This window comes from Hemicordylus capensis, chromosome 2, assembly GCF_027244095.1.
Source record: "Hemicordylus capensis ecotype Gifberg chromosome 2, rHemCap1.1.pri, whole genome shotgun sequence".
Classification (NCBI taxonomy): Eukaryota; Metazoa; Chordata; class Lepidosauria; order Squamata; family Cordylidae; genus Hemicordylus; species Hemicordylus capensis.
This window is the reverse complement of record NC_069658.1, coordinates 349,720,574-349,747,886: the sequence shown is the minus strand read 5'-3', so window position 1 is coordinate 349,747,886 and position 27,313 is coordinate 349,720,574. Positions and strand designations below refer to the sequence as shown.

The 27,313-nt window shown below is 45.8% G+C and overlaps 1 protein-coding gene across 1 annotated transcript in view; it reads right to left on the bottom strand.

Moving 5' to 3' along the window:
* PITX1 (paired like homeodomain 1) overlaps nt 1-27,313 on the bottom strand; it is a 43,694-nt gene that overhangs the window by 6,946 nt on the left and 9,435 nt on the right. Inside the window, exons 3-4 of the mRNA XM_053298187.1 lie at nt 9,086-9,235; nt 3,602-3,807 (exon numbers count right to left, since the gene is read on the bottom strand). Of these exons, the coding sequence (XP_053154162.1) occupies nt 3,602-3,807; nt 9,086-9,235 (356 nt within the window). The remainder of the gene's footprint in view (nt 1-3,601; nt 3,808-9,085; nt 9,236-27,313) is intronic.

Here is a 27,313-nt window from a genome sequence, read left to right as displayed (position 1 = left end):
TATCGATTGACACAGTCTGTACCAGTGGGCTAGCCTGTAAGGACATTGCTTGGAAATAAGATCCATTGATTTGAACGAAGCCTTTTTAAAAATAAAGGCCCTTAAGTTTGTTGTTAAGGTGAAAGTGTTTTGCTCTCACTTCACACGGCTCCACGTCCTCACTTGAAGCCAAAACACTTTGGCTTCAAGTGAGGGACTACTTCTTGCCCTCCCCCTTCTCCGTTCCAGACACTGAACTTGAAAGCCAGGGCCCTCAGTTTCAGGGAACTTCTGCTAAACTTGCGGTCCTAAAGACACGTGGTCGAAATTAACTTCTAGTGAAATCGGATGCACAAGAAGATGTGATTTGGCTGGCGGGCGAAAAGCCGAGTTCGTGAATCAGGCTGTAAAACAATTACTGTAGGAGCCAGCCAAAATCGAACTTAAAATGGGAAATTCCTCAGATTGTACCACATTTCCTATAAGTCCCCATGTTGGTTTTATGGGCCGTATATAATATCTATCTATAAATAAATAAATATATAGATATTATATATATATATATATATATATATATATATATATATATATATATATATATATATATATATATATATATTACAAGCGCCTGTATCGTTAAGGTGAGAAGTAAAAACAATTCGCTTCCATAATACGCCTAAGCATTCTATAGGTAATAAAATGTGAACCAATCCGCCGCCCAATCCGTCCGATGTTGGCACACACGCATTCGAACACACCTAGAGGGAGCAAATACCATCCACGACACAGGGGTTTACCTTCCACGGCCACGACATGGGCATTGCCGCATAAGCCAGCCCCTGGCTCATGCGGTGCGACCCTAAGCATGTTTCTCAGAAGTCAGCCCCAGGGAGCGCAAGGACACGAGCTCCCCCAAGAAGCGTGCTTCGAACCGCAGTCGGAGGAGTCTGGTCCTCCTGAAAAGCGGGAGGAAGTCGTCGCTGCTGAACTCTCCCGCTACCATCCGTGGCACTTTCAGTCCAATGCTGTGCACTGGGAAAACTCGGTCCCACCACGGAGCTCCCAAGGAGGTGCTTCTCTTTCGTTGGACCATCGAGACCAGATGTTTAGGCTCCAGGGACCCCCCTCGCTGTGAAATGAGCGGCAAGAGGCCCATTTCTTTTAAAGCGACACCTTTCATATTCAAAACGTCAGAACTACTCCTATATTACCATACCTGGATTACTAGCTGCGATGTATGCAGCTAGTAATCCAGAATACACAGTTGCCCAGATGCGGCCTGGCTTTAAGACAGAGAAAATGCGCGCCCGCCAGGAAACGGCACGCTATCTTCTGGAGGAAGGAGCCAAAGTGTTCCTCGGATTCTTCCCGGCGACTTTCTCCATGTTTCTCTATTTTATGCCTTTATTTCTCAACAGAAAGCGCCTTCATTTCCTCAACGCCCCAAGAGTTCTGTTCTAATTTGTATCCGTTTGTATTTCCTTGGAAATTTCCAACTTGTACTCTGCTCTGGTCTATCATCTAGAATATGGGGGGGGGGGATACCCCATCCTTTTCGTTGGGGCCCAGGTTCCGCAGCAAAGAATGGGAACCTCAAGCATTCATTGCCTTCCTAGATCTGATGGTAAAATTAATTTAGGAAAAGAAAAGATCCCTCTCTGGTCCCATGAAAAAGAGTGCATTCATAAAACGTATTTACCCGGATGCCTGTGTTCCCTCTCTCCCCCAACAATCGCCCGAAGAGAAAATAGATTTCCTGCTTGGTATTAAATGGCTGCATTTAATTAATCCAGGGGAAAACAGTAAATCCTGAAAGATGTCTCTCCTGGCCAAGTCCCGTTTTTCCCAGGCCACAGAAGAGGACAATGCTTGGCAACCCAACTGGGGATTTTTCTCTACAAGGATTACATTGTTTTTTTGTAACAACTGTAATGGAGGGAAGATGGGGGTGTGCGGGCACTTTTATTTTAAATAAGCTATCCAGAGAAGGGTCCCACCTCATCACCGTTAGTTGCCCCTAGACCCCCGAGGTCTTCCCCGTATTTCCCGAGGGCACCCTCTCAGCTCTTAGGACTGCGAATGCCGGGATGCCCTTCCCCAGCTGGGCTTGAAAGGCACCGAATTCATTTAAATAAATGGAGTAATTGAAGCACGTTTTAAAAACCTTTCTAAAAACACTTTGCATATTTACTCCAGGAAGCTCCCAGGCTGCTTCCCAGAGAACGCCTTCCTCTGGGAAGCAGCAGACCCCTGTCGACCGAGCTAACTTCGGGGCCGAAGTTTCCCCTGGATTTACGCCTGCTGATCACAACACAGCAAAGGGGTGCCTGCTTGCGCCTGGAGGTGCCTGAAAGCACCTCTGGACCTCCGGAAAGCACCCCCGGACGCGGACGCCCGGTTTAAAAATGCACAACAGCCCGATGTTCACTCAGGAGTAAGTCCCACTGATTTCGGTGGGAGTTACCCCCAGAACTGCAACCTGTGCAAACCAATTTGTTTGGCATGCTTCCTGTCACGGTTTCCCGGGGAAATGTCTTGACAGTAAATAGACTTGCAACCCCAACCGTGGGGGTGGGGGTGGGGGTGGTTGTTTTGAACTCGGAAGCAAATATTAATTTCTCACTCCGAGTCAGTGTGTACGGGAGGATACCGGCTGCAATCTCATACGCTTGCTTGGAAAGAAGTCCCCCTGAAATCAGCGAGGTTTACTTCTTGCTCCGAGTCTATTTCCTTTCAAATCGAGCCCAAGGAACGGAGCACGCCACATAACTTGCGCTCCACCGGACTGGGCTGTTGAGTGTTGTACTGAAAGCCTTAGCAAGGATTTTATCGTGACTGAGGCTCGAAGGCCTCGAAGCCCAAGGACAGAATTCTGCGCGGAGCACCGACGGAGACCGGATTTCCCGCCGAGCCTTTATTCTGGAGTGCTGAAGACCTTTTCCTGCAACAATCGGCTTCGATCTCATTCTCTGCTCTGAATTTAGAGTTGCAGTAAAGTCATATATTATAACTACATGCCTCATATTTATTCATCTATATATGCCTCTTACGTTTCCCTAAAATATTTCTAACCAAGTGAAATTGACAGAAAGATAGTTTACAACAACAAGGTCTGTAAACAGACAGAGTCATTTTAGCCTCTAGAGTGGTGGTGGGCAAACATCCCCCCGTTCTCTTTCTTACCCCCCCAATAGGCCCCACCCCTTCATTTTCCATCCTAACCGCCTTACATTTCCTCCCAACCAGCCTATTTTATATGCATATTTTTGCTGTATTGTTTTTTAAAAATATCTATAATAATTATTATTAATATTAATATTAACGTAATAAGACACAAGGTTCCGATAACCAGTAAGCACTCTTACTGGTTATAAGACAGCGCTCCAGTGAACACTTACTTGGGAGTAGGCCCCATTGAACACAGTGGAACTTACTTCCGAGTAAACATGTTTCCGATCCCGGCTCCAGCAGTGCCTGGTCAAAGGCAGCGGCCCAGGGGAGTTGCAATTGACTAGACTTTTACTAGCGGAGTTCTAGTTCTCTCCAGACAGCCTGGGAAATGGCTGGATTAGCAAGGGACTCCTTGGAGACGCCCTGCATAGGGGAGCGGAGCGGGGCTCACCCTGACTCTGGGCTCCGTGAGGTTGGTCCACACCGCGATCTCCTCCCTCATGCTCATGTCGGGATAGCGGTTCCTCTGGAAAGTGGCCTCCAGCTCCTGAAGTTGCTGACTGGTAAAGTGAGTCCTTTGCCGCCTTTGCTTTTTCTTCTTTGCCGGATCGTCGGCATTCCCATCGTCGCTCTTTTGAGCTCCGCCTCGCTCTTTTTCTAGAAAGCATAGGAGCAGACATAACAAGACAAAATAAAACTGTTCATAAGTGAGAAAGTGAATCAAAATGCTTCTCTGGGCCCCTTAACTTAACACTTCACCAAGACTCCAAATTTAATAAGAAAAGCTCGATTCTCCCTAATCCTCCTTTTTGCACGGCACTGAATGTGCTAAAGATTATTCCACAGCACTGAGAGCCCTTGGATAGGAACCAGCTCCTTTGCTCAACCACAGGCCAGAAGAGTTTCCATTACAAAATCAAAGTCCAGCCAAAGCCGGAACTAGATGAAAACTTCCTACTCTGTGGAGAAGCTCCTGAAAATTGCTAACGTGAAAATAATTCATTTTTCCCTATGGCCTTTCCCCCCCCCCAAGTCAGAAAAGAAGGGTTTGGTTTTGTCCTATGAAAGAAAGGAACCACAAAACTTTCTTTACGAATTATTCCTCTCCACAAAGATGGAGAAGTTCGTTACAAGATTTTTGTTGAATTCTTTGGACATCATGTCAAGAGGGTAAAATAAGGAATAGGGGGGAACCTTCCACTGCCCTGGGGGCAAGGGAGAGTTGTTGGAATTTGCTTAACCAGAGAATGAGGCTTTTCATAAAACCGAAGTAGTTTTCTGTTTTTAAAGGGCCTTACTTTGAGAATGTCAGACTCATACACTCCAACCGATTTGTACATATATCAGCGAAATATATGATCAGTTATGTTTGTTTTTAAAATACCAACCCCTTTTAGTTACTCATTTGGTCCTACCACCAATCTAAGCGTTTGGAACAAAGACAAAGATGAGATCTTGACACTGTACGTTTTAAAATGCAAGATGTGTGCATATTTATTTACATTCCCACCAAAAATAGTATCCACTTGCGCGTGGATACAAATGGTACATGAGAGAACGGGTTTCAATAATTAATGAAGATAAACTTTCAGGGCACGATTCAGTTAGCTAGAAATGTCTAAGCTATATTGATTTCAATAGAGACAAATTAAACGCACGCTCAACTCGTATCACAGAAATCGATAGGACTGCAATCAACAGGCTACAATCCTGCGCACATTTGAACTGGGAACAAGCTTCCTTCAAAGCAGTAATGGGACTTCTTTCGCTTGTACTGCGCTCATTGAATGAGCTCCGGATTGCTCCCCATGTTTGTGTTTTTATTATAGTATATAGGTTTTTAACCAATAAGTATAGCAATTAGAGACCCTTCATTTTCACAGAAGTTGATTGTACAGTCTTGAAAAAATCGACGGGGAGAGAAATCAATGGCTTCTTACACAGATGACATGTCTGGACATGGGCCAGTTTTTAGTTTATGTCCACCGCAGGGGCACTGGGTCGCTAGTACAGTTATATAGAAGCCACTGATTTCAAGCCGACATGGTCCAAATTGCTGCCCAATATGTGTTAATTTAAAATTAAGGCCCAGTAAATTCAATGGGATTTACTCCCAAGTAAATATTCATATTAATTAAAAATAAATGCTCATTGAATGGGAGGGCGTGATCTTTGACGTAGAGAGTTTTAAATTCAAATACTTTACAGTGTACATGAATATTAAAGAAGGCTATTCCCATTGAAGTCATTTAGCTTGCCTACACCTCCTTGGGAGTAAGGGCCATTGAACTCAGCGGGGCTTGTTTCCGAGTAGAATTGTTCCAAATCAGGTTTATCAGTGGCCTAATCTGGATTAACATATTTCTTCGTTATTGATGAACCGCTCTGGTTATATGAAATCAAGCCTTGCAACCCGATTTCTAAATTAGTGTGACAAAGAATTTTGAAATCCTGCTAGGGCTTGCGTTAATCTATGTTTACGGACTGTGTGTTTATTCGAATACATGCGACTGTAAATCCACATGTAAATTCTTAATTTAGTATACACACACACACTCCCCACACATAAGGCTGCAACAGCAACAACTTTACTCCACAATGCCTTTTCTTCTGAGGTATCTTATTTTTAAAAATCGCGTGGTAGAGAAAAAACTATAATTCAACAACCTCAGCCTTAGACTATTGTGCGTATTTGTAGGAAATAAGAGAGATTCTATATGCCCCAATATAATGCTATGTTATCTGCATGAACACAAATAACTATATACAGAAACTGTGTATCTAGTTTCTGTTCCGTCCTCTTCTGTTCTGTTTTCTTTAAGTCCCCTTACTTAACACCATTATTTGAAGTCTCCTTTCAGTGAGATTTACTTGGGCTCATCACCTTCTGCTTTTTGTGTGTATCTCCGTGCACAATGTATAACTAAATGCCTGCGTAAATATGTGCACAGCACATTGGTGGTTATATACATGTAACAAACCGGAGGGCACAGTCCGGCCATAGTTAAACTCCGTATATTTCAGTGGTAGAGGGTCAAGGATGTGCTTAACTTCTCTTCTGGAAACCAGTGAGATTTCCAAAGTGCTTAACTTTTGCTGGATCGTGCGCTACGGAAAGAAGACAGGAATCACATGTGCCCATTTCATAGAAACAGGACCAAGAAAGTGTACATATCGCACAGAAATAAGATTAGATCCATGTCGATGTGTAACTAGCACACTGGTTCACAAAAATATATTTACAAAAGATTTTAATCTATCAGATAGTTCGGATAGTCTAACCCTTACAGACCCTATATGCATAAATAAATCTATTTAATTATTAAATTTCAGCTCATGTGCGTGTGCGTGCTGTGCCTGTGTGTTGTTTCGCTACTTCTTGCCAGAATCGCCAATTCATTATCTCTCTTGCTTTAAAGTCATTTCTGCGCTAATCTGTGAGCTCTGAAAGTCAACTAGGCGAGTTCAAACGGTTAAAAGCAACCCCCCGAGTGGTAAATGGCCTTATTTGCATCTCTGAGGGCCCCTCTCTCCAGTAAGCGGTTTGCAAAGCAAACAAGGCCTGGAACACAACAAGCCTCGTTAAAATGTCCTTGGTGGGCTCCAGACATTCTTACAGCTCAGCAATCGCCCCCCACCCCACCCCGCCCGGTCCCCGGGGCTCTTTGTAGGATCCAGAAACTCGCCGCCGGTCGAAAAGTGGGCTCGGGGAAGGATCTCCGCTTTGGAAAAGGCCAACTGTGGAGGTGAACGCATTTCTGAATGCTCGCGAGGGAGCTGAAACAGGGAGGGACGGGCGGGAGGCGAGTTGCTCCTTCCCGGGAGAGGAATACGGAGAGCAAAACTCGCGAGGCAAGGGGAATCTCTCTCTCTCTCTCTCTCTCTCTCTGTGGCCTCCTCAAGGCAGCCCTCATCCATCAAGGTGATGGCGATCTGGGCTATTGATTTATCCCCCTGCCCGCTTCATTAAAAAGGCTGCTTTCTCCAGCCGGCCTCTGAAGCTGAAATCCAAACTCGAAGGGGGCTTAATTAGCCTCAGCATATTCTCTCCCCCCGCCCCTCGCCACTTGCAAGAAGTGAAAAGGGACTTTGTGCTTCGGCGCGGATGACTTAGGCCCGTTTCGCCGAGCTAGTCCGCCACACCTTAGCGGTAAGACGACAAGGTGGAGCAGTCCCCCGACCTCTCTCCCACGGGCCCGGGTAAGCCCATCTCCGCGGTCCGCCTAGGCCTTGCTGGGTGTTGCCTCCCCCGCTCGCTCCCGCGATTTGGTTTCGAGCAGGCGCTTAGTTCTCCTCGGAGCGCCGAAAACCGAACTTCCCGGTGAGCGAAGGACTCCGGCGGCAGAACACTCCGAACGCGAGAGCCGCGCAGCGAATTTCAGGCCACCTTCCATACCTGTGGTGGACTGAAAGGCTGCTTCCAGACGACTGGCTTTTTTTACAGGGAGGTTAGCTGTGATTACACAAATGAAGCGTAATTCTAACTGGAGATAGTAAAAACAAAACGAAGACACCCCCGACCCCCCGCAATTGGCCCTGTACTTCTTCGCCTTTTTCTTCTGAATTTATGCAGCAGCATTAACCACTCACGGGGTGTGTCTGTGTGTGTGTGTATGCAAACGTGTACCACCTCCCCCCCCATCATTTGTTTTCTTACACTCTTGTGGGATTTACATTATAAAGCCACGACCAATTCACATTGGGGGCACTCCTGAGAGACTCACTGAGGACACTTAGAAGCCTTTGAAATCAAAAGGAATTGCAGACCGATCCTCCCTACGTGAGCTCGGGCGTTAGGTTCCGTGTATTTCGATGTGTAATTCAATGTGTTTAGGATGGCAACCACAACCTCTTACGATGCAGCAGCTTGGGTTGCCTTCCTAAGCATGTCAGCTTGGAGAAAAGATCGATCGAAACAGAATTTACTCCCAAGTGACCATCTGTGATGACATCTGGGCCTCTTGGATTCCGGCGGGCCTCTGAGCATGGGATTGCAACCTCTGAGGCTGCAACCGGAACAAACGTTCAAGCTCAGAGACCTGCTGGTGGCCAGCACGCACTCTCTTTGGGGGCATGCCCTCAGTTCTGTGAGGCTGTATGCTGGCTGCTGAACTAGAAGATCATCTCACCAGCGGAAGGACCTTTTTGCGCAGGGGAACCGCCAGCCTTGCTACACACTGACACACTCTTTTTTGCAGGGGAGCAATCCAGCAGCCTCCTTAAAGAAGCATTCACTTGAAGTTATAGCATTCACTTGGAAAACGGCAAACTTTTGCACAGCCGCACTGATCTCAGCGTGACTTACTCGCGAGTAAACACCCAGAGATGCTGTACATCTCGCCCCCCTGTACAATGTGTCTTCTCTCTACGAAGACATCTTGTGTGAAAAGTCAAGTCGTGTGTCCTGTGCAACTTATGGAATAATAGGAACCTTTAGACTACCTACTGTCCTCCCAAATCTGGAATGTTATCTCTGTTTTTCCCCCTTAAACACTGCCCCCTCCAACCCCGCGCTCTTTTGGATGTCTTTCCCACTCCCCTCCCTGTTTGACAGGGAGATCTTTTTACATGTGTGCACTGGAAAATAAATCCAGCAGAGCTGACATGATTTCAGAAGCATTCTGTAAAACCGCAGCCCGAATGGAAGCCCTCCGAGAAATTAATAGCAACAAATATATTTTTCACACACACACCCCTACCCCTTCTCGAGTGGAAATTGGTGGCGATCGATATGCTGTTACACATGGGACGTGGAAAAAAGCCCTTTGAATCTCTCCCTGTCCCCTTCCCATTGGGAGGCGAATGCATTCATCCACCCAAATCTGAGCTAACAAACCCCTCCGATGTGCCTTGCCTCTTCAGGGAAAGAAGGAAGGATTTGTCTGCAGATTTCACGTAAACAACCCACAACAGGAGTAAGGAGACTGAGTTTTACCTGGTGCCTCGGTGTCTGACGATTCGCTGGCGGAATTCTCAATCGGTTCTCTGGCTTCGGAAGATCTTTGCAAATGGAAGCTGGAAGCCATGTCGTGGGGCGCCTGAGAAGGTCTTAAGCCGTCGGGGAGCCTTTCCAAATTCATCCCACCTTTAAAGGAATCCATAGCAAGAAGAAGAAGAAGAAGAAGAAGGCTCAGTCGCCGCCTGCTTCAGAAGCAGGTGGGTATGGGGTGTTTGGATAGTTTTAAGGATTATTCCACACAGGTCGAAAGAGGTCTGCTTGGGGGGGTGGCTGATGTGGCTTTTAAACTTTAAATCCACTTGGCTTTGGCATGGGCTCTGCTTGCTCAAGGATAGCCGATCGCTTGGCGAGAGCTTCGACGTGCTCCGGCCGCCTAGGCGGCGAAGTGGCACCGAGTCTCCCCGCCGCCCCGTCTAGAGAAACAGGCTAGGCGCGAGAGGTGGCTGGTTTCGAGCGAAAAAGCTCCAAGTGACCTGCCCCAGAACCGAGTGCCTGCAAGTGGAAGCGGAGCTCCTCCCCGCGAAGGTTCAAAACCTCCCCGTCCTCCTCCTCGCTCAGAGCGCTCTAGCAGCCTAATGGAGCCGCCTGCAAACGGCTGGTCCCGGCGAGCGCTCCCTAAGGCCGGCTTGGCACATTTCTCCTTAAAGAGACAGCGCCCGCTCTGAAGCCCGGGAGGATCTTCTTTCCCCCGTGGCTTTGCCCTCCTCGTCCTCTCCCCTTTGCTTTAAAGAATCCAGACTGCTGGAAGGTCGCTCTTTCCCCCAGAGAAGCCTTGAACCAATCAGCTTGCTCTCCTCTCTCCAGCACCGCCGGCCTCCTGCCAGAATTTATGGTGCGCTCCCAGGTCCATTCCAATCAAGGGGACCTTCTGTCATTGACATCACGAGGAGGTGGATCAACTCCTCATGATGCGATCTTCGCAGGAAGCCAGTCCTGCTGAAGTCCACGGGGTTTTCTCCCGGGAAATGTTACCCACTCAGGCATTACCCACTCAGGCAACATCCTTACACCCGCATCCTGCTGAAGTGCACAAACAGCCCCCTCTGTTTGTAACACCCACTATTTGGAAGTCAGGGCGCATACTCACCCTCACTTCCAGGGGTTTAGTTACTCCCTGAGGCTGCAACCCTGTGCACACCGAATGTGCGAAGTGGATCCAGTGGGGTTTTGCTTCCAGTAAACTAGCATGGGATCGGCCTGTGCGGCCTTTGAACAATAGTCCACCGTGCTCTTCATTAGGGCCGGAGAAAGAGTCCACTGTGACTTGGGTGGCTAATGACTTTACCCTTTGCATGTTTACTCAGACGTAAGTCCCACTTTATCGAAGAAACTCGCTTCCAATTAAGCGTGCATAAGAATTACTAAACCACTAGGGACTGGGAATAAACCACCACCGCCTTTTAAAAGCAAAACAGAATACATAGATCTGGAAATCGCCTCTGCCCTGCAGTGGCTTTATGGTAAAGTGGAAACGTTGAATACAGCCTACTTTTAAAAGCCTTAGTCAAGGAACCGGCTTTCAGTTTGGGGTAAGAGAGCCATCCTTTGTTTCTATGAGGCAGTGGTCCCACCGTGTCCGCCAACGATATCTGAAGCCTTTGGGTGGGTAACACGAGGATTTAGATTCCCGCCCACTGACTTTCATGGCTTCAGCGGGGCTAATCCATGCCCTACCCTTGTTTCTTTAAGCCCACCCAGAGGGCATTTATGTTTTCTGAGGCATCAGGAGGATTTACATGGTTTTTAAAGCAGGGTTTGGGATGTTTCGAGATGTTACCGCTGTAGGTGGGCTACAGCACGTGTGAATGATGTTGTTCCTGAAAGATCCCATTTCAAACCAATTCTTACATCTATATGGGGGACATTTTTACATGTGGCACTTGAATTTGTGTTTGCAGTTCCTTCTGACTTCTGTAATTCCAGTATAAAACGTCTGGAGCATCCATTGCCTTTATAAATGGCTCTACTTCGATTTCTAATGCAGCACTATTACCATGTATAGCCCATGCTCCCTAGACTTACAGCACTATCTTAACCATGGTTACTTACTTTTAATAAAAAGCCCACGTCTGCAGCTTAGGGGTGTTCACACGTGACACTACACTAGTATCGCTCGAGAAACACCTTTAAAAAGTGCACACCAGAGCCATTATATTCAATGGGCGTTTTGTCACGGACTTCCCTTGCTATTTGGATTGCAGCCCACGTTTACTTAAATTCTAGTTCTTCTGGTTCACTGGGCGGGCGGCATATTGGAGCTGTCACTATCTGCAACGCACTCATACCGAAGCAGTGCCAAGGACTTTAGGAGGACTACTTGGTAAACTGGTTGTGGATTACAGACTCAAATGATTCCCTGTGCTTCTATGGCGACATGAAACTTGTCACCCGATTGGCTCCCGAACTCATCCTCCTTTGGGCCAATTCCACCTTTTCTTTGGTGGCTGATGTTAGCAAAGTGCTGGTGGGTGTGGGCGTGTGTGAATGACTTTGGGGATTCCGTACAACGTTGTTTACAGATTTGCTACTCACTCTGACCCGCTATTAACCCGCAAGAGGCCAGCCTCTGAAGCTCACATACTGAAGTACTCAATGGGGATTTCAATGTGTGAGTGAGTGCAGCGTCTCTTTCCCCGGTTGATGTTCCTTCCAATATATTCTTTGAGTTCGCTTTATGATCTGTCTGACAGGCGAAAGATAAAGCTTGAGCCTCCCCGCATATTCCGAAAGCAACAACTCCAGTTTCGGATCCACTCCACGCCAGACTAGTTTTGCTGTGCTGCTCTGGATTGCGGTCTGATCACTCCCTAACTAAAACTTCACAAACATAACATGTATCATGACTAGGGCTTTCAGAGGATGGCCATAAACCAATGGGTAACTGCCAGAGAATCGAGTATGTATATCCCTTCACATGAATCCTCTTCATACATTGTGTTCAACACTCTTAGAAGGGTATAGAGTACAGAGGTACAGATCTGTACATGGGTACAGTTATTCACACATTATGCTGACACTTCCTATCCGTACCATGTATCTGAGGGGCCTGTACTCACATTAACTTCTTAAATGAATGCAAGTACAGCCATTTAAACGAAAAAACGTACTTGCGTACAGACATCTATACACTCATGCAACATAATGTCTGAAGAGGGTTGTAGTATTGGCATATGTAACATTCCATATTCATCTTGGAAAAGACCATTTAATCTCTCTGCTTATTGGACAAACCTGTGATGGAAGTGTGTCTGTGTATTTGTACTGTGTGTGTGTATGTATGCACATGTGCGTGTATAGATAGATTGTGTGTGTGACTAGAAAGATTGTGTGTATGTATGTTCACATGTAAGGATCAGGCCTTACACCCCTGCTAACTTGGCAAAGAGGCACCTTTTTAACGTGGTGATTCTCTTCATTTAGCAGGGGGAGAGTAACTGGCCCTATCCACCCCCAGCACAGTACTTCCAGTGACTGTTGCTGGTGTCTATCCTATGATTATTTTTAGATTGTGAGCCCTTTGGGGACAGGGATCCATCTTATTTATTTATTATTTCTCTGTGTAAACCTCCCCGAGCCATTTTTTGGAAGGGTGGTATAGAAATCGAATAAACAACAAACAAACATCATTTTCTCCACACCCATTATTGAAGTATTTAGATTAATAACGAATAGTAATTAATGCTGGCATTAGGCATGGTTCTCCTGAGAACGAGTCTGTTCTGCATGGAATAGGCATTTGGATATAAACTTCTAGTTTGGATATTGGACAGGTTGCAATAAACAGAAAGCAGATCAAAAGCTCAGCCTTTTCCTATTGTCAAAGTAGATTTTTTTTTTTTTTTTAGATTGTGGAATACTCCCCCCACCCCCACAAAAATGCCTTGAAGGCAGGAGGCTTTCAGTGACATCAGTCCTACCTGGTGCCAAGTCAAGGCAAACCAAAGGCAAACCGAAGTTTGCTTCCTTGGATCCCACTCCATTTGAAAACAATGAGGACACTCGCTCCAGACATATGTGGTTAGATCCGGAGGGTCAGCCAGGCCAGCCGTCCAAGATTCCGCTCGCTTGTTGGCTCAAGGTGAGCGCTTGACGGAATCGGGTAAAAGCATACCTCAGAAGAACTCAACTCCAATGGTCAAAGGCTGCTGTCCACGCCCAGCTGAGGTCAGAAGCAAACCTTTCCATGGAAGAACTGTGGATTTCATTTAAAATAACAGAATCATGGAAAGCATCTAAAGGGTCGACTTCTCCAGTCCCCAGAACAGGCTGTCCTGTGAATCAGAGGAACTCAGCCTTGTCTGTCACTTTTGGAAATGGGACTGTGACCTTCTCTTGCTTTGCTGTGGGAGAGTGCCTTTTAGGTCTTCTTTGAAATGGAGTTTTCCGAAGGAGGAAAAATACCCCAAGAAGCCAGTTTCGGTTTAGCAAACTTCTGAAGTCCACTGTATTTAGGATCAGTGTAAAGAGAGACTCTCTTTCAGCATTCTTTCAGTCCTCCCCTCGCCTCCCACCCAAGCGTGCATTAAATGATGACTGAGTGGAGTCCACACTTGCTAGTACGTTTACTTTCCCGAAACATGTCCAGAGTAAATGACTTTTAGGGGAGTGCAGTCTTCAAGCCGACCTTCTGCCTTGTTTAAAGGGGCCTATAACGATTTAATGCCACCTCCCTATATAAACTACCGGCAGCCAGTTCGGAAGTTAGGCGCTTGGAGTGTCATGGAATTTAAAATTTACACGTCTAAGTAAGTGTGATTCGGATTGCAGCCTTAATCCGACATCCTTGCACTTAAACTGATTTAGGCTCCGATCCTAAACACACAGCGTGTAAATAGCACTCAGATAGATGGGCCAAGCTTCCAGTGTGGTCAGGAGCCCTGTGCCGTCTGCTAAGGGGACTTAGGCTACACTCTATAAATCCCACACTCTAGAAGGACATATTCAAAGAAGTCTGTGGCCTGCCCAGGATAACTCTGGAATCAAGGTGTCAGAGTCGGTTCACGTGCCAATGGACTGATTAAAGGGGGTTGTCACCATAATCTGCCTGAGATTCGGGTCCACTCAGCTGGGTGTGTGATGTGTGGTGTGTTTTAATCCATTCCTCCACATTTAGCTCAACAGGACGTAGCACTTAAAATCCAGATACTTTTTACTTAACCGATGTGTAGCCTTTGGCTTGGATTGAAACATAACACCCTTTTAAACAGTGCATTTTTGTAGATGAGCTGCTGAACAAATATATTTGCCATTTAGCCATCTTTTCTGCCATCATCTTCATGGTTTCTATTGACAAAGCACAGCACGTTGTGACTATCTCAGAAACTAACCACTTAAAAAAATAAAACAAAATCCCTTCCCCCTGTTCAGTCCCAAACCTGCGACCTCTGGACTGTGCTTTAGAGTGACAAAATATTTGCGTATGCTGATTTCAGAGACAAGGAAGCCAATTTGTCTTGAGTGTGGGGAGAGATGGAATGATTCCCCTTGAAGTGGAGTTTTCCAAAACAGAGACACCCCGCGAAGACAGTTTCGGTTAAGCAAACTCCCAAAGTACACGGTACTTTGCTCTCCTTGGGCTAATCCAGTCTTATTGCTCACCCAGCAGCCTCCCAGCGTCCAATGCGCACGTGGCAAGGTAGGAACTGAAGGCTGGAGTTTGGAGCTTACTACTGCTACTTGTTGCTTAGCTCAAGAAGGGGCCTCTCATTTCAAATGATTGGCCCTAGAGCCAGAACATCTCGGCGGCTCAGAACAGAACAGGTCTCCCCGATTTCAGATATCACCTCAGAACTCAGGATATCACCTCAGGAATCACCAGAAACCACATACAGGCCTCTAAGGGATTTTTTTTTTTTAAATTGTTCGTCTTAAATTTTAGTTGCCACCAAGCTAGAGAACATAGCAGATATTTCGAATTCAGAAAACTTCACTGCAGCCAAACACTATACTAATGGAATGTAATATTCTGCCGGAGCACGAAACATCTTTGGTACTTTAAGGTGGCAAGTGGCACTCCGCGCCCGTTTATAAGACTTGTTAGACTGACTGGTGGTCGTGACTGGCCCAAGTTCACCCAGGAAGCCCCATGGCTGAGTGGGCTTTGGACTCAAGACTGCCCGGTCCTAGTCCGACCCCTAATCAATACACGGGGCTGACTCAGTCTCCTTTAGAGCAGCCAGCAGACTAAAGCAGGGTGCTGTGTGGTACCTGCCAGATGAGTTTCTTGGAGGCATGGGCTCACACTGGGCAGCTTCATTTGTGCCAGGGCTCATAACTATAACAGGGCAAGGGGCACATTTTAAAGTGGTAAACATAAGGTAAAGTTGTGCCTTCCGTCGGTGTTGACTCCTGGCGACCACAGAGCCACGTGGTTGTCTTTGGTAAAACACAGGAGGGGTTTACCATTGTCATTGTTTCACATAGATTGTGAGCCCTTTGAGGACAGGGAGCCATCTTATTTATTTGTTATTTCTCTGTGTAAACGCCCTGAGCCATTTTTGGAAGGGCGGTATAGAAATTGAATACATACATACAAACATACAATCTCCAGCGCAGCATGAGATGATGCCTTTCGGCACCTTCCTATATCGCTGCTGCCGATATAGGTGTTTCCCATAGTCTGGGAAACATGAGCCTGAAAAGACTATAGATCTCGGTTACCATGAAAAGACAAAGAGGTGTGAACAGCAGACTTGATTAAAAACAACGGATCAAACAGCGTTCTTTCAAGACTAAGATTTCCCCAGAAAGTCTTTCCCCAGAAAGTCATACTTTCTCGGTCAAGCCCCTACATTAAATCCGGTGCGGCTAGACGTCGCTTTATCATTAGAATGCAGACATCCTTGGCGAAAATGTTGAGGGAGATCATGGATGGAAGCCCAGCATGACACCAGGGCAGGGGCAACAGTCTCATCCGCTTCACACGTTTTCAAGCTTACAAAGATTTCGATCTCCCGACCCACGATCCACTAATGTTAAATATGCGGAAGTAGCCACTTCAGCAACGTTTCCTTAAGAAGACACTCGTATATATGACAGTATATATACGAGAGTATATATGACAGCAAGTCCGACGGAAATTACTGCTGTCAAGGTGCAAACAACACTCTCCCGTTCCCGAAGTAAGTCCTGCTGTCATCTGTGGAACTTTCTTTCAAGCGAAGTGAATGATTGGGCGACCTCAGTTTGAATCTAGATGTTTTCTCTCAATTGGGGTTCTATTATTATTATTAATTATTATTATTATTATTATTATCACATTTATATCCCGCTCTTCATCCAAGGAGCCCAGAGCGGTGTACTACATACTTGAGTTTCTCTTTCACAACAACCCTGTGAAGTAGGTTAGGCTGAGAGAGAAGTGACTGGCCCAGAGTCACCCAGCTAGTTTCATGGCTGAATGGGGATTTGAACTCTGGTCTCCCCGGTCCTAGTCCAGCACTCTAACCACTATACCACACTGGCTCCTTTTATGCATCCTGGTTTGCATATGTGTGGAGGATCACCAAATTGCTAAAATGCGACTCAAAGACCCTATTGGCACACTATTGCTAAAATGTGAGTCAACATCTAAAGCTGAGATCCATAAATCACACAAATTTACTGATAAGTAGCCTCTTAGACTTCAATTGGACTACTCAACAGTAAGTTTCTTAGCACTTGGGAGTTTCTTTCCTTGAGCTAAGCACTCCTGATCACTGAGAGTCAGTTAAGGGAGCTGCACTGCCTGGTGTCTCCTCTTCCAGGGTCACCAGGTCCTGTGCTAAAGATGGCAGGTCTGGAGCCTGTGTCCTTGAACTTGCTGTGCCCGTAATCACTGTGCAGAATGTGGACAGGTGCAGCCAGGCAAATGGTTGGGTGGGTGGGAACCATCATGCTACCCAGATTGTTATTAGGACCAACTAACTGTCACAGAATAGTGAGCAAGCTTTGGAGTTCACCAGAGCCACTTATTCCTTATTCTGGCTGGATGTTCAGTCTAAATAAATAAATAAATAAATAAATAAAGTAATTAATGTGGGAGAGAAAAATATGTTTTGTTCATAATGAAACAGCCTCAGTCATGTTTCCAAGCTGGTTCTTTCCCGCATCATGCACCCCCAAACACCTATCCTATCCTATCCTATCCTATCCTATCCTATCCTATTGCTTAACTAAGTTCCAGCCTGAAGAAGAGTCATTGTGAATGCTAAAGTTTACTCTCTATTCTGTCATGTCCAAGTTGGTCCTACTTTTTTTCTAACGTCTAAAAGAAATAGTAGGACCAAAATATAACAGTTGCCATCACTGACTGTTAAAGAAAACTAGCTGATACACATATTTTCAGCACTTCTGTACAAAAATGGGGGGAGGGGGCTTGTCTTCCACTGCATTTGGTCACCCGGCTGCCACGGCTTCAGCAAAACTAGTAAGGGTTTCTGCATCCTGGAGACCCCCTTGGGGCAGCTTTAACATCAATAGGCCTTTGTTCCTAGATTCCTTTGATAAGGGAGTGTCAATCAAAGAGTTAAGAGTATAGCGTTTTTGGTTGATAAAGTGGACATAGACATTTGTAATATGTCTGTTTTAAACTTCGGTGACTTCTCCCAAAGTATTCCAGCAAGTTTAGTTTTACTACTGTGAGAATTGTGTCTGTGGAGGACTGTGAGATTGCCTTTCCTATTCAGTTACAGTTCCCAGAATTCCTTGAGGGTGAAGCCATGACGGCTGAACCAGTTCAACTTTGTAGCATGGGTGTGGGGGGGGGAACAACTCAGGGAAGTATAGGACAGAGGTAGCAAAATGTTAGGAAGAAGGGTTCCAGTACACACTAGGTCATTCCCTGGCTCAAATTGGAGCAGCCATTTCTAAACGTCCTGTTCATGGACATCAAGGAGAAACTCAGAATCTTGGTGTACCTGCGACTGGGCACCAGCGTGTCCGGCAAAAGCAAAGAAAGGAGTCCTAAAGTCTTATTTTGAGAGATTTTTGTTAATTATGTCTACAGCGGCAATCATAGAGAATCATGGCCAGTAGCAGGAATTTTTACCTAGCATTCAGGTTGTAATACTGTATGTCACATTAATTCAACTTAGTCTAGAGGAGCTGTTGCTTCCTCTCTTGGCAGTTTTTTAGGGTGCCCTTTAAAACCAGCGGAACTGACTGCATTATATAGGTTCTCATTCAATGAGAAGGAACAGAAAGTGAGAATTTTGGTTAAGGGACACTGAAAGATGCTACCGTGGAGGCACAAAATCTTTCTGATAGGCCTGTTCTCAGTGGTGAATGTGACCTTCCCATAATAGAATGAGATGTCTTTTATTCTCTAGGACCACTTCTTTATACATGGATTGATCCACTCAGGTTCCTGCTACAAATCACTTGCCTTGCACTAGTTGCTGTTGGATGTTCTGGCCTTTCTACACCCAATTTAAACAATTTTGCTTCCCCTAAACTTCCCCTGGACTTTGGGACATTATAAGCACCATTAGACATTATATTCAACCCTAATCCAATGAGTACAGAGCGTACACAGGTACAGATTTGTATGCAGGTAGAGTTTTTCAGACGTTATGCTGAACCCAAGTGCATACCATGCATTTGGGTGACGTGTGCCCAGGTTCATTTTTCAATTCACACAAAACCCTGTACGAGTGTACAGACATCTGTACACTCGTACAGCCTGAATAGTTTATTGGGTATTTCAGCGTTCCTTCTGGCAACAAAACTGCACTTCTCACAGTTCACTGCGGGAAGACATGGCTTTTAAGACGGGTTTCTTTCTAGCACCGAGGAGAATTTTCTACAGAATTGATAATGTTTCGTTGTTTCCAACCGTTCGAAGATCCTCGGCGAATTCACACGGAACTCCTGTGCCCAAGATATTCCGACTGACTTCCTGTTGGCTCGGGTCCACTTACACAAACGTGCTGCCCATCTCCAGAAAACTGTGTAAAAAAATCCTCCCAAAAGTCGTTTATCTGGAATTCCAATGATTTCCTCCAGGGCGGACTCCTTACAAGGAAGCTGTTTAGGGTCGAGGTGTTAATCGGAACCCTCCCTTCCCCGGTGGGCATTTTCTAGGAAAATGGACTAAGGCATCCACCCCAACACGACCCCCCCCCCCAATATACAAATCTGGAAACAAATCTGCTGTTTTTTTCCGCCTAAAATGCCCGACGAGAAACAAGAGCGGATATATAAACCCAAACAAATCCTAAAAATCCGATTCCCAACCCAAGCAAAGACAGACACAGGTCTGAGGAGGGGCAGCACTAACATAGGCCCATCCACTCCAGTAGGCCTACTAGGCCATTGTGAAATGGACATATACACGCAATACAAACGCAAGCTCATTCTTTAAACGCAAGATCTTCCTTTGGCTCCCCTTTACTGGGTTTCTGTCTCTCCCCACGGCTCTCTCTGCAATGGGCTGTCGAACAGGGGAGGGATCTAGTAGGGAGCCAAGCTATATTGTGAATGAAGTCTTAAAGTCCTGCAGCAGCGCCTTCAAAACTGGGCTCTGCCAAGGCGCTTGCGACGGAGCCGCAGAAGGGTCCCAAGCCTGGCTTGCCTCTTCCCTCTTGGCGCCTTTCAAATTGGTCATTGTCAGAAGCAGCAGCAGCGTGTCATCTTTTCCGAGCGCGGAGGGGCGTCCGGAGGCAGCAGTCTGGTGCCAGCGGCGGGACTCTCTTTCCTCCTCTTGGAGCTGTCAGAGTTACACAGCCCTTTCCACTGGAGGGAGGGAGGGACTAGAGAGAGAGAGAGAGAGGCAGGGCGAGTGGCTTTCAATGAACTCTCCCAGCGGAGCCTCCGGGTTTGTGGCTTGGAGACATTTTCCAAACTAAACAACCAAACAACCGCCGTCGGTTGGTTAGCAGCTTTAGGGGAGTGCAAAGTACAGAGGCAGCCTGCAATTGTCACCGCGGCCAATCTCTGCCGTGGCCAGCGAAGAGTAGCTGGGATTGGGATAGCCTCGCCAGCTACTGTAGCGCCGCAGACTGAAGCACCAGTTAGGCGCAGTCTCAGGTTCGAGTCCGGGGGAGAGGCTATAGACCAGCTGATTTCCCCCTGTCTGCTCTTGCCGGATTACAGTCTAACGCACAGAACGGAATATTACCGTTTTCTGTTAACTTGGACCCGATCCCAGACATCCTTTCTTGCTTGGAATTACGCTTCTTGATCTCAGTGGAACTGGCTTCAAGATCCGTATGAACCCCTAAGCATTTACCTGGAAGTAAATCCCTTAGATTTCATTTTGGATTAGTTTCCAGATCAGCACAAGTAACATTACAGTCCATTTCGTTAAGCACATATGTATCCTCTTTCCCTCTTCCACCTATTATTTCATCAGAACATGCAATCCTGTGTCTATTTATTTGGAAGTAAGTCCCAATGGCTGACGTCCACTCCTGACTAAATTTACTAGAGAGGGTTCTACTGAAATTTAGTAATCTAAAGTAACTCCTGAGCAGTATTATTGAGCAATTTAGTCAGGCTGTCAGCCATTGTATTAAGTGGGTAGGAAGTGTGTTATGAGTACTCACCTTAAGTGGCAGGAAAATGCTTGACTAACAAGCAGAAGGTTGCTGGTTCGAATTCCTGCTGGCACTATATTAGGCAGCAGCTATATAGGAAGATGCTGAAAGGCATCATCTCATATTGTGTGGGAGGAGGCAAGGGTAAACCCCTCCTGTGTTCTACCAAAGACAACTACGGGGCTCTGTGGGCGCCAGGAGTCAACACCCACTGGAAGGCATACTTTGCTTTAAGTGTGTTTTGACAGCAGTACCGAATGGTGCAGTGGAGAAATGACTTGATTATCAAGCCAAAGGTTGCTGGTTCGAATCCCACTGGTATGTTTCTCAGACTGTAGGAAGTACCTATATTGCAGCAATATAGGGAGATGCTGAAAGACATTATCTCATACTGCGCAGGAGGAGGCAATGGTAAATCCCTTCTCTATTCTACCAAAGACAACCACAGGGCTCTGTGGTCACCAGGAGTCGAAACCGGCTCGACAAGACACTTTACCTTAAGTGTGTTGTAACTGCAGCCTTGGGCTGTAATCCTCTGCACATTTAGCCTGGGAGTAAGCTCTAGGAGTTACAGGGAGTCTTACATGGGGTGTACTTCCGAGCAAACATACATAGTTCTGAACAAAAATGGCGTGTACGCGTCATATGATATCCAAGAAAGGACGACCTGTGTTCTAGTTAGGCGTGGTAGCCGTGGAAATTGTCTAGGTGGAGTATCTACAAAGACTGCTCAGATATTATTCCCATTGTACTGATTTTGTACTGATGCCATAAGAAGTAACTAACCCACATTCCTAATACTGTATGACTACCAGTGTAATACATTACAAAGGTTACAACCTTGTGTTAGGGTAGGACTATCGCTAGGTTTGCCCCCACCCCAACCCCACCCCAGTCTTTCCAACTAAGCAAGTCTGGTCCGGGCAGCGTCTGCTTGGAAACCCCATCTGCGCCGCCTTGAGCTCCGTGAGGGAAGAAGGGCGGAATACTGTACATGAGAAACAAATAGGCAAAATAGTCGCTCTATTTTAGCCATGTTTACTCCTCCGAAGTAAACCCTATTGGGTGACATGATGAAGAAAATAGTGCCATTGGAATCGCAATAAGGCTACTTTGAGTAATTTCCCTCACCCATTGGATGTCAGCTACACTTCAGATTAACCGTTTTTATTTGAATGAAAATAGTTATGTATACCGTATTTGAAGGTATTAATGTTTTATGTATTTTATTTATTTTATTGTTGTTGTTTCCCTTCTTTTTCTTGTATTTATGCTGGCTTTGGGCCGAAATAAACTCATACATACATACATACATCGGTCAAACTCTTTTGGAAGTGTGCTAGGACTGCATATTCCTTAGGCGCTCTTCCCCCGTCCCCACTACGTCTATATCAGTAGGAATCGCAAATGCGGGGGGGGGGGCTGATGTCAGAGTATTTTAGTGAATTGGGCGTGTGGCGTCATCACACGGGGGCGCGGGGGGGGGTCTTAATCCCTGTCCAGTGGACACTCTCAGCCTTGGCTCCTTCTATGGCATTCGCGGAGCAATGCACGCCCGGAAATCCTGGGCGGGACTCTCCGGGTTTTGATTTTCCGCTTTGCTTTTCGTATAAATCAACGGGATCCGTTCGTAAGGAGGTGTATAAGCGCCGTACTATTAGTTTGTACTACCTTGGCTTGTTATTCTTTGTGCAGGACAACATAGCAACGAGGAAGGGAGATATGTAGGACTCTGGAAGTATCTAGGGGGGGAAGTTCTTAAGAGGTTTCATAGGAGAGGATGGAGAGGAGGAGGAAGGGGGGCTCTGTCTTGCAGGGAACGTGGGTGCAACGCCACAGAGCAGGGCGGTGGTGGCGTTGCGAGAAATAGTGGCGGGACATGAGGTTGCTTATGCTTAGACCCAATACGATGAAGTAGGACTGCAGGATCGCGCAATGGGCTAGTCTATAGGGCCAGGGCAGACTCCGGCCTGATCAGTCGTCTGAAGGAGAAGATGTATCGTGAAGAAATGCCGTTTAATGTTAGTAGCAGCGCGTCTCCATGTTGAGGGCTGCACTTCTTTACGCTGGATGGGGATTTATTTCTGAGTAAAAATATGTAGGATTGCAGGGCACGCACGTAACCTAACACATCTATATTTGTATCCTCGCACACGCTGGCTGCTGTCAGATGCGCACCTAGTTGAGCGGAGGCTCCACTGAACAACACGGTGGGTCTTGCTTCACGGTTTGAGACGGGACCGTAAGTCCCCGATCCAAGCTGGGCTTGCTGGGTCGCAGATACTGTTGAAACCAGTGCAGGCCTCCTTCCTTCCAAGCAAATAGGTTTCGAAGCCGGGATGTGGTATAGGCATTAATAACAACTTCCCTCTCCCCCTTGAGACTAGACAAAGGGCAGGCAAGAAGGTTGAAAAAAAAGCAAATCATATGGCAAACACACACCAGCCGATTCACAAAACCGTTGCGCCGGAACGGTTGACTGGCGCAGCCCATTTGGTTCCAAATAGGCATAAACTGGCTAAACAGTCAGTTTTTACCAGCGTGTGGGTGTAGCAGGTTAGAAGCCACCCAGATTTCAATGCATTCTTCCTGAAAGACTGAGGTCTGTTTGCGTTCAAGGCAATCCAGTGAACTTCCTACTGAAGATCTAAATGATTCGGAATCGATTAACCATTTGATTACCCCAAGCGCCCCATGACAGGTGTGACACTTCCATGCAGGTGCTTTCCTCCTCTTGCCAAGGACACAGGCCCATTACATATCCTGATTTCATCCTGATTGCTGAAAACATCCTGATTTCTACCTACTGACTAATCAAGTAGTGTATGTAGGGACGCTAAATTAAGGACCAGTTATGAAACTAGATGTCTGAAGTGATAAAAAGTTGTAGAATTGTTTCTAGCAATCCTGGCAACAACAAGCAACCTCCGGTAGGAAACTGTTTTAAATCCAAATCGTCTGAATCTTGTTAGTTCTATGGAAGAGTGAAGAAGAGAAATAGTGAACGAAATCTGCTCTGGCTGTGGCGATTCCCCTTCTCCACTCTTTCCGAGGAGAGGTTGACAGGTGAAAAAAAAAATACCTTGGCTAATCTACACAGCCGCATTAAAGCGGGAAATGGCGGTGAAGAATGAAAAAAAAAGAAGTGCTTCAAATATCACCAGTGACGCAACAAACGGACGAAAGGGAGTTGTAAATCAAGCTCCCTACAGAGGATTTTGGTTTAAACCTGATACAAGGGCATTTCCACCGTCCACACATGTACACCAACAGTTGGGAGAGTGGTTCAGAAGCACTTTAACTGGTACGTGTGATGTTTGGGGTTTGTGGATGCCACTGTCAAGGGCTGCTCCTTGCCAATAGTGCGCCGCCTCTGGAAACGTTGCAGAAGACGCTCTTTAGAAATTATTTTTGTTTAAAAATCGAGACCAAGCGTTGTTCAAGTTGATCTCCGCGGTTCGCCTAAATGGAACTGTGGATTGGTGAGTTGATAGTTTTTACTAACAAAGGTTGGCGCCCTCCTCACATTCTGCACATGAGAAGTAAGCCTCCTAGAGTTCAGGGGCACCAACAGGCCAGCCTCATGCAGGTTTACTCGGAAGCCACTCCGATCGATTTCTATGGGACTTACTCACACGTACGTTTGTGCATAGGAAGAGCCTGCATAGGTCTACAAACCGATCTGCCTTTTTCCTTTTTGGAAAACCCTCCTGTGGATGAAATATTCAAGTCTGCAGCCCTAGGGGAAATAGGCTATGCAGACTTCTTGCTGTCACAGAACTCAGAGTGAAATCCAATGGGGCTTTGTCCAAGCCCTGTGACAAACAAGAAAGAATGTGTATCTCTCCCGTCACATTGCCACTACTCTCTCTCTCTCTCTCTCTCTGTGCTCTGTGTGTGTTTGTGTGCGGGCGTTCAGATAGTTTAAACTCCTTAGATGCTGCTTAAAGATCTGTTAAAATATTTTGATACACACACTTCTTAAGCCACAAAAATTAGCTTGCTTGTTGAAGAGGCCTATGTACACAGTTTGAAAACCGACAACAACAAATATTTATATACCGCTTTTCAACCAAAGTTTCCAAAGAGGTCTACACAGAGAAATAATAAATAAATAAGCTAGATCCCTGTCCCCAAAGGGCTCACAATCTAAAAAGAAACATAAGAGAGACACCATCAACAGTCACTGGAGGTACTGTGCTGGGGGTGTAGAGGGCCAGTTACTCTCCCCCTGCTAAATAAAAGAGAATCAGCACGTTTAAAAGGTGCCTCTTTGCCCAGTTAGCATTGGGCACAGGGATGCATTGGTTTCAACGCAGTCGACTTTCGAGCCAGCGGGCTTCGGGGAGCAAGCCTGAAATCTCCTTGAAAAGCCACCTGGCTGCACAATGCGGGGTCCGCCCTCCCGGCGGATTTGGTGCAGGTTTATTAGCGCTAAACAGAGTCATGTTTCGCCGATAAATTATTGAAAATCGTTAAACAGTAAGTGACACCGTTTCCTCTCAGATTCCAAGGAGAAGCCTATTATAATGAACTAGTAATTTAAAAAGAGGGGGGGGGTGAACTACTCCTCTGTCATACAGGACACATTTCTGGTGGGTATCTCTAGACTTTTACGTATAGAATGTTTAAAAAAAAGTTTGGGGGAAAAAACATTTTAATCAGGTTGATGTAATTTAACGGATTGATAGTTCCCGGGCATTTCATGGTGGTTTCAGTTATGGGGGAAAGCGTCGGTGACCCTCAACAGGGCAGAGGGCTTCTGGATTGGAAGTATTCTCGATGCCCAGAAGAGACTGAGAGCAATCAACTGCTGATGCAATCGATCGATTAATGCACGGTAAACAAGTGGATTTCAATAGGATGTGATCTGTGCTCATAATTGCCTAATTCATGCAGGGAGTTTTGCTCTCAGGCAGCTAAGAGCATTTTGCTGTTTCACCCGCAGAAAGAGCACGAGATACAGTCTAATTTTCCCAAGTCCCATGGGCTTCGGTGAGTATGTTATGCTCCCATGGAAACAAAGGACTTTAGAGTGGATCTTGTCCCAAATGGTAGGGCTGCAGCAATCCTATCCATACTTGTTTACACAAGTTGTAGAATAACTGGATAAACATGTATGGGAGTAAACCTGTACAGGATCTGGCTACAGCTCCAAGTCAGAGGTCAGCTGGTGAATGAATTAATGAGGTTCTTTTCCCTTCTTTAAAAAAAACCATATTGCTCGAAAGTCCTAACCAAGGGGCACCTAGGAAGACTTCGTCAATCCTGTGGTGGAGAGTCCCCAGCTACCAAGGAACTTGATTGCTCGTAGTGCTCTCGCTAACTTCCATTGGGACATCAGGCAGGAGTAGAGGTCGTAGGGTAAACTCTGGTGGTAAGATAAACCGTCAGGGAGAAACAGTTAAAATCCTTTATCATGCAATAAGGGCCTACCCCTTTAGGCTCTGGGACTCTATTTCATTGTGTGCTGCTTACCTAAGCAAAAACGCCCTAAGATTTCCAAGGAAAATATCTCATTCTTTTATCAGAGGACAATGAAGCCCTTGAAAGATGCTCCCATTCTCCTCTTCCAGACAACAAAGAGCAACAATCATTTCTGTCTCCTGGGGAAAGAGAAGGCCCCTCTCTGAATAAATGTTCTAGGACAGGTAATTGGTTTCCACGAGGGACAAATATGCTTCTCTCGTGGGTGCAGCCTAGGAAGGGAGGCGGCGAGGAAGCCAGAGATGGATTGAATAGGCAAAAATACTCAAATATTAGAAGTGAGAATACAGCTACTGCAGACTATATATGAGGCTTTAGCAACCATTTTTACACCTAAAACTTGAAAATAAGGCTCTTTGTTTATTATCATTTATTATACACTGTTTTGTAGAATGTCAGCTTCCATGGCCCTTGACAGTGATGCAAACCTAACTGAAAACAAAACAAACAAGTCTCTGCCCCGAGGACCTAAATTATGCCAGGAGGAAGAGGATAGGAAAAATACAAGAAGCGTTCACAGGCTACGTGGCAGTAAGGCCGGCTGGCTGATTAAACCTGAGCGGATCTAAAATTAACTGAGAAGACGTCAACAAAATGTTAGAGGGAACACTGGACACAAGTCTAAACTCACCCATTGGCTGGCATGATAAGGAAAAATACTCAAAGTATTTCCCTTGAAATCAAAATGACCATGGGACTCACTATGAGTAATTTTCCTAATGGCCACTGGGACTTATTTCCAGTAAACATACATAGATTGGGCCGCAAGTTAATTTGCTAATTTTCCCAGTCCTGGTTTATTTTAAGAGGTGGCTTTTTTCTCATATCAAAAACTGCTGTCCACAGTTAGCTCTGAGTAAAACCATTGGTTTATGGGTTCAAATTGCACCCATCAGCTTAAAATTTGGGGCACTATCCCAATTCCATTGATTTTAATGAAAGAATTGGGAACGTACATAAATCTTTCCGACCTGGAATTTACTTCAGCTTAGTCCTCTTCCTTCATCTGCCTCCCCCTTCCCCATTTCTTTGGCCAGGGGTTAATGCCTAATATTTATCTGTCTGCTTACAATGGAGCAATTTACTATATAGGTGATAGAAAAAAACCTTACTATTCTCTGTTTAATTTTAGTAGTGTTGTTGTTGCATTATTATTCGTATTTGTATTTTGCTTACTTTCTGTTTCAGCATCTTCTCTTAG